The 8,529-nt window shown below is 36.7% G+C and overlaps 1 protein-coding gene across 1 annotated transcript in view; it reads right to left on the reverse strand.

The window, feature by feature from the left end:
• The window catches only part of LOC150091549 (opioid-binding protein/cell adhesion molecule homolog), a 236,817-nt gene extending 229,590 nt beyond the window's left edge, over window positions 1-7,227 (reverse strand). Inside the window, exon 1 of the mRNA XM_090384536.1 lies at window positions 6,901-7,227. Within this exon, the coding sequence (XP_090240662.1) occupies window positions 6,901-6,973 (73 nt within the window). The 5' untranslated portion in view covers window positions 6,974-7,227. The remainder of the gene's footprint in view (window positions 1-6,900) is intronic.
• Between the last annotated feature and the right edge of the window lie 1,302 nt (window positions 7,228-8,529).

An 8,529-nucleotide genomic window follows, 5' to 3' on the forward strand; every position in this document is an offset into this window, starting at 1 on the left:
TCTTGTTAATCTTATTCTACCTAAAATTTTCCTTTGTTCTTGGCATGTCTTAATACTTCCACATTCGATACAATAAATACTGAAATACAATAGTTGGATTGGCTCACTCCTTTTAAGGTTTAAACGTCTCAGTCCTAGGCAGATCACCGCGCAGCTGCTAATTGCAAACCTTTTAGTTTGCAGAACTGGAGTCTTTCTGTATAAGCGTCTCTATTCATCAACAACCTGTCCTTTCAAGTATCGTTAATGAAAATCGAAAACAAACGGGGACGCCAACAAAGATCTCTCAGAAGCCGCAAATCATAACATGCGTCCTCTGGGATTAGCAACTATAAGCAAGCTTTGTTTTCGGCCAGTTAATTAACCATTCCTTTACCCACTTGCAATCCTCACCCCCAACGCTGACGTGTGAAAATGTGTTGTGCCTTACATAGGGCAGTTCCTGAACGTTAGTTAAACTCCGCATAGTACACTGCGATGTACCCCATCCACGCCACAAGTCGGCGTACCACAGCAATACACGTACTCTCCTCAATGGACAAAATCCCACGCCCGTAGGTATTAGTGAGAATCCTGGGGTTCCAGAAATTCTTTACCATAACAAAATCCCTCAATATCAAAAGAGAACCGCTGATGAAATTTAGATTTCTCGCTTAGAATTCGTATCCTTTACGAGTCTTTCAACTCTTTCCACTGAATTGAATTCAAATGTCGCGGGCCAAAGTTCACCTGCCCCTAAGAATTTTGCAATCCGATAAATATATCTTTTGTTGAATAACTTATTCAATAATTTGTCAATATTTTTCTGTCTTTCTCATTTCTTTAAATTCTTTTAATTTTTCTTTAAAACATTCCTACCCTACCCATTACAAGAAATTAACAAAAGCTGCAGTTTCTCTTTCTAATTAGAGACTTAGTTGTATGAAAAAAAGAAACTCTTCAGTGGTATCAACCGCTTTTAAACTTTGTTTATAAAAATATAGGGATGCCATTTACGAACTCTAAAGCAGTATGTGAGTAAGATCTTACAATTAAAATATTATTTGCTATATACAAAATCGTACATATAAGAAAAAATTAATTTTTTAATATATCCTTAGCATTTATTTATAGTTGGAATTGTTGAGTCAGTGCGCTCATGCAAAAATTTGTTTCTGCTCTTAATCGACAGTGAAGTTGGCTGCAATCAACCTGGGACGTACAACGGACCAATAACGAGAACTAAAAGAAAATGTAATTTTTTGCAAGGGCATGCCGCCGTTACAAGATGTCCTTGAAGTAGCGGTCCCCGTGGGAATTTCCTCCAGACAGTTCAATGCTGAGTGGAGTCTAGCTCTCATCAAGCCCTTCGCAGTTACAAAGCCTATAGATTTTTTAAAGTTAAGTCATACACTTGGCATACTTTTGAATCGTACGCTACAACCTACATAGAATATCAACGCCAAACAGTGAAGCACATGCTTATTATGCAATGATCACTATCCCATCCGCTTCATCAAAGAAACATCCCCACTTAGCCTGGCAGTCACTCTAACCCACTTTTGAACTCACGTGCGTGATGTGCTTCGCTGCAATACGTTTTTCTGTACCATTGACAACCAGGCCAACGATATCTCAGCTGCCATATGTATCAATCTGTTGTTGGCAACACCCTAGGCACATCACCTTCTGATTTCCTCTCGAAATCTCGTGATGTCACAGACTGTATGCAATGACATACCCCATATCGAAGCCATAGACCACGCAAATGTAGGACCGATAGACGAACCAGAAATTTGGTTCTCTAAACAAAGCTCAGAAGCAGATTGGTCACATGCAAGGAATCATTTTGTCACTTTCCCAAATCCAGTCCACTAATAAAATTATCTAGGCAACAGGCATTGCATCGTCCACCTTTTATTGATCTGCTGCATCCCCAAAACACCACATAATCATGTGGTGTTTTGGTCAGAAAAATGGCAGCTATGCTTTAATCCAGCAAAGTATAAGGTATTGTACCTGGGGAACAGTAACCCCAAAATAATTTATACACTTGGTGTAGTTGAACTGAGTCACGTAGTGGAGGAAACGGACTTGGGTGTAACGATACGGTCAGGCTTTAAGTTCTTTGAGCATTGTAGACAGGTTGTAAAGAAAGTCCATGGTGTCATATCGATGATGTATCGAACAATTGCTAGTAGAGATGGGGACATCATAATCCCATTGTATAAAGCTATGGTTAGACCACACTTGGAATGCTGTGTTCAGATATGGAGACCGCACCTAAAGAAAGACATTGAGCTTCTTGAAAGGGTCCAGAGATGGGTAACTGCTTGGTGAGATCGGCAAAAGGGCGTCCATATGAAGAAAGACTGTCTTTCCTCATAAGGACGCCCTTTTTCGTCCCTATGAGAAAACTGTCCTTACTCATAGGGTCGAATATGTGGGTTGCAGTGCTTGAAAACTAGGCACCTTAGAGGAGACTTTATTGGGGTGTTTAAGGCTCTGAGAGGCATAAGTAAAATGAATGAGGACGAAATTTTTCATGGTTATAAATGATTCTAGAATTAGGGGCCATAATTTAAAGTTACGGGGGATTTGTTTAGATTGGATTGCAAGTCTTATTTTAGCCAGCGAGATAAAAATTACTGGAATAAGTTGCCTACATGGGTGGTAGAGCTGACAGTTTGGGGAAATTCAAAGGTCAACTGGATAATTACCTACGGGAGGAGGGAAACGCTTAGATTATTCATTTCCTTTTCTCTTATTTAATAATAATTATATTATTATTATTTTACTCTTATCATTTTATTTGACTTATTTTTTGTTATTTTATTATTATTGTTATTTATTTATTTTTTATAAGTTTTTATTATTATTATATTTATTATATATATATATATTTTTTTTTTTGGCTGGTGTAGCCTAAGCCATAGGCTTCTTTTTATACCATATGGCCATTACTAATACTTATAATCAATTCGCCCATACACGAATTTCCATTTCATTAAAACTGAAATTGTTTGGTCTACACTAGGTGCGAAAGTCTTTACATTTGCAAACTTTACTCACACATAAACTCTCCCTCCCTCTCCAGAACAAAGTTTCTGAGGGAATGAAGATCAGCATCTCGTGGTGTCTCGGCAATGCAGTTGACAACAAGAAGTAATCGCTACATCTCATTCCAACCCTTATGTGAACAGAATAGCATAATATGCTAAGTAAATCCAGTTTGATCGTATTGCAATCATAATTTGTCCATTCTTTGATACACATAGAAACAGCCATAGTAGAAGATCTTCCACACTTGTACAAATGTGCTAAGCATCCGACTTCGATAAGCCAAAAGCGATTCACCTTGTTTAAGTATATCCCACCTTACTACGCCCCAGATTGCTCCTCCACCAACTCCTGTTAACTTCTACTTTCTGTTCATTCTCACTATGCACTTGATCTTACCCCATTTCAGCCAAACTTTGCCCTTCTTACTCCTACGCGCTCTGCAGCCAGGCCAATTCGATTCAGAGACCCATCTGCGTCCTTCCTGTTATATCAAAACGCTCATAACACCAGGAACAAGCTCCACAGATAAAATTTTTGATCCAAGGGTATACTGATCTGCTCAGCGTCGCTGTAACTTGATTTGAAATAGCCAGTATTTCCTATTCGCGGCTACTTCAGTCGGTTTCAGAGCAATATTCAAATCCATAAATGGCAGATGTGGTTATAGCGTTGCATTCATTTTACGAGAAGTCGGCATTCAAACTGTTGGATACTGAATACAGCGACTCTCCCGATTGTGAAGAAATTTTTCCTCACCTTGGAATGCAACTCCCTGAAGGTTGATGTATGTGATTTGCAATGCCCTTTTCGACAAACTCGTTGAAGTCTCTTACTACATAGTGAATTAATTGCACCCCAGAGCTCCACTCTTGATCTATGCTAACTAATCTGCACCAATGGATTGATAATATTAGCATTTTCATTAGTTTTAGTTTTTAGCGTTGTATTTATATTAGATTAAACATAGGCAAATGCTTTGTTAGTAAATTGTGCCTTTAGGCACACGTAGCGCACCATATAGCCAGCACCCTATAGACTTTATAGACTTAATCCGTCTGTAGTGCAGCTGAATAGTTCATGTAATTTCACACAATACATATTAATCTCAAAATTATACTTAATATATATATTCAACAGCTTCCACCATAAGTGATGCTCAACGCCTCCTAGTATCCTAAAGAGGGTAAAGACAACACCAATGATTAAAGTCCCAACACCAGGCTCTCCCAATCACAATAGACTAAATGAATGGTACGAAGAGTGACGTACTGTTGTTGTCATTGTAAGCCAGTGCCTGTTTAAGAGAAGTTTGGAGATGAATCCACTGGCCCTGGCTACGATAGGAGATACCAAAATTTATTTATGGCAGTTTAGGGCCACAAACCTGTGCCTTGCTTCTTGCCTCGAGATCTCTTTACTGGGTCTTCCCCCAAGTATCTAGTCTACACCACATTTTGGAGATACTCCATTGTAACCTTCAGACTGATCTAATATGGAACTCATCCAGAACGACTTGATTAGTATTTTAAAAAATTCTCAAACTCAACGGCAGGGCCAGTCCTGGGAATTCGCTCTTTGAGAATATTTTTTGTATTACTTTTCTGAGAATTTTTTTTAATGTACTTTATTTGTTTTCGATTTATTTAATTAATAATTACGAATCTGCCTAAGTTGGAGGCTGTTAACTTTTAGCCTCATAACTGTGTATAAAATAAATCTTCGAATTTATGGCTGGGTGTGTGTACTTAAACTGCCATAATAATTCTCTCTCATTGGATTTGTCATAAATTTGGCAAATTGCAGGCGGAAAACAATCTAACTCTTCCGTTTGCGACAGCGAATAAAATTTCGTCATACCCAGTATGTAGTCATATCATTATTACATTTAATAATTATTATTAATTCGTTCTCTTTTGTCAGAAGTGAATTTTGTAGTAGAATATAAATTTCCTGTTAATTTAGCAACAGTCCACTAGTATAAATAATTTAAAAATATCGATTTTTTGTTTTAAAAGAAAGCTCCAGGAATTAACCATTCGTTTGTTTAATATATATATATTATTATCATATAATAACTCAAATTATTTTGTTCCTTAATATACTTTTCGTGTCATTAAGTAAACTTTCAAATGGTAAGACTTCGACATTTGTCATTTTCTCAGCTCTTAAGGTATTTTTTAACTGTTCAGGAATTTAAAAAATAAGAAAGAGCCATCAAATCCCAGAGCACGTCACAGAGCGGAATTTCAAAGGAAACGGAACTTATGATTTCCTTGTGAAACTGTGACTTCTGTTCGTAAGCAAGGAGGGAGAACTCTACTCAGATTACTGCCAATGGCAACTGATCTTTCTATTAGACACGTCTCCTACCATCATTTATTAGTCATGGAATTGGAATTGTAGTGAGAGAAGAGAGTAATTGTCATAACAAACACTGGTCACGTTTTCGTCGAAGATAAACTACACTAGAAATGAAATTGAAGGAAAGTGAAAGAATAATCAACCGACAGGAAGGCAGATAGATGAAGATAGGTAGTGGAATATCCAGAAAAGAAGTAAAGAAAGAACATATAAGAAGAAAGCAACAAGGACAAAGGTGAAGTGAGAAAGAAGAAGAAAAGAAATTTAACTTTTAAACTATTGAGTGTTATGGTGGAGAGTGACTCTCACTTTCTCCATTAATTTCTAATAACACCATCGTGAAGTTCCCGTTTCGTGCAGAAGAAAAAGGACGGTGAAGACGCCGCATTAAAGGAGCAGAAGAGAAAAAGTGGAAATAGTACTGATGAGAGACAGAAAGACGCAAATGACTGATATATAGTGAAAGTCAAAAGTCGCAGTGAAAGTCGTTTTATGTTGGATAGTTTCCTTCACAGGAGAACGAGACACTTTTTTTGACGATCAGACTAACGAACATGGTATTGATTTAACATCCTTCGAAACAGGACTGTTGTAACTGTGAGCGTTAAGTATTCCACAGGGACTGTTCCTTCATGAAGAAAGTAGCGGCTTTTTCACAGGAAAATGGCATCTCTAATGGAATATACACTCGACTGTCACTTGCTGATAACATTAACGATACACGACAGAAGTATTTTGATGTGACACGACCGTCTATGATAATCTTAATGTCATTCATTTCCATCTCAACTCAAAACGACCGATCAGCAACAAGGAAAAAAAAATCACTTTGGTCTAACACTTTAATATCATTAACGTTGTTCCAGAAGTTTAAATCTTCGAATATTCGTAAAATGATATGAAAAATAATTTTCTGCATCTGCCTATTAAACTACAAAGATCGCAAATGTCAAGATAATTAAAAATAGATTAATGAATATTCCGTTTATAAATAAATTTGGCTTTAAGTAAAGTACACCAGCTGTGGTTTAATATATTCGGACTATTCGAAAGTTATAATTTTCACTGGTTTATTATTAATTTTTCAATAAAAAAGACCTTGAATATGTATGTCACAGACGCCCAGTTGAGTAGAATCTTTCATTCCACATAATGAAATATATAGGCAGTTGAATCTAGAAAGCAACTGCCTATATATTTCATTATGTGGAATCAAACATATCATCTATTTATAATTTCTAATTTAATTAAGAAATTAGAAATTTTTATAAATAACAATTCGGAAATTTAAAAATTTGAGGATAACGAAAAAAAAATAATGAACAAGGATGGCAAATTTATATTTTCAAAACTACCAATAATGACAATACCTCGTATAATCTCATATGTTGTTGCTTGAATAATGCACGCGATTGAGATGCCTAATTTTTTGAAATTCTTGTTTAGTTCTTTGAGTTGAGTTGAGAATAAAATGGAATGAGACAAAAACACGCTTACCTGTTGACACAATTACTAGGAGATAAACAAAGCAAGTCACCGGTCGAATTCTGTGTTCGTCACTATAAAGCATTTTTGCACGGTCCTACGAAATAAATCCTACGTCACTCTTTCCGACATCAATGAAACGAAAAATGGATGAAACAGCAATGGGATGTTTTTCTACTGCAACTCGGATGCTTACTTCTGATGACTTTTGTATCAGTCAGCATGCCAGAAGATGCAAACAGTACAGCGACACACAACACAGTGTAACAGGGCATGAGAACATAGTCACTCTCCGTTCAGCTGTGAGCCAAAGCGACTAGGATAGCGAACGTTATATAGATACGTCGAAGTCAGAGCGTGCGCATTCTCTGTCGGTCGTTTCTCTCTCTCTCTCTCTCTCTCTCTCTCTCGTTCCCTCCCTCACCAGCGACTTTCAATTCCACCTTACTGTCCATTGTAGCTAAAATTAATGTGGCTAAGGCTCGATGTGAATTAAGTCGGGAAGAACATCGGAGTTGGCTGGAGTGCTGTAACAGTGTACACCAACTTTGCTCTCAATGGTGTTTCCCCTCGGGGCTTTTCTCATCTTGCACGAATAATTAATCCTTCTCCGAAAATGACTCTTGCATTTTTCTACACTTCGTTTCCAGAAAGTGCTTCCTATTTTAAATGTTCGGTGTCTGTTATGACGCTCGCGTGAATAATTACAACTGGCAATTATCAAGTGGACAAATCATTAGTAGTGGTGTTTCTAAGAAGGACAGTCACCAATTAAATATTCAGATATGTCCTATCACTTATATAAATTAGATCCAAGAAATGGATTGTTATTTTGGATCGCGCCCTTCCAGATGTCACGCGGATAGATTCGTAGAATTAACGTATTACTGTTTTACGCCTTTCTTTTTAAAATATAACTTTATTAGTCACCAGTTCTTTAGGAACGTGACAGTAATATGTTTAGTGGCTCCCTCTGTTGTCACTGTGAACTTTATTATTTCATCTAATATATATCTGATACAAAAAACAAATTTGAAACTGTTAATTAAGGATGTATACTCTATAAACATGTACATATTATTAATTAAAGATCGATTTTGTACATATGCGCATGTATAACAAAATAAATAAAAACAATTGTATTTTTTAATTAAAAAATAGTCTCAGTTCTAAATGTCAAATGCTTGAAAAGGCCTCGATATATTTCTTAGCTTCCTATGTCACTGATCACTGATGATAAATACGTCGTGTCGGAAGAGGAGAGGAGGAACTTTTATCGCTTCATTCCATCGTGGCAGCTTCAGGAAATAGTTGATGGGTTTTCATCCCGAATTATACCCAGCTCGACGATAATATACACTGAGTTTAATAGTCACGATATAGTATCGCCTAATAGCCTTAGTTTCCTCGGCAGATATTCTAAAAAAAACTTAATTTTGCAGATTAAGTTGAGTACGTTGATTACTTGCCACTTTGTGAATGGTTTCGTAAACAGATATATAAAAATTCTGTTCGTTCAAGTGAGCTAATGACTGTTTAGATAATCAGAAGTTATATCGTTGAGGCTAAGTGTTTTGCCCTTAGAAATTCGTATTAAGAAATTCATCTTATCGCAAGCTCCACCGTAAAGCATCGCACCAC

The sequence above is a fragment of the Mastigoproctus giganteus genome, chromosome 1 (genome assembly GCF_048544385.1).
Source record: "Mastigoproctus giganteus isolate SK-2022 chromosome 1, ASM4854438v1, whole genome shotgun sequence".
NCBI classification, from domain to species: domain Eukaryota; kingdom Metazoa; phylum Arthropoda; class Arachnida; order Uropygi; family Thelyphonidae; genus Mastigoproctus; species Mastigoproctus giganteus.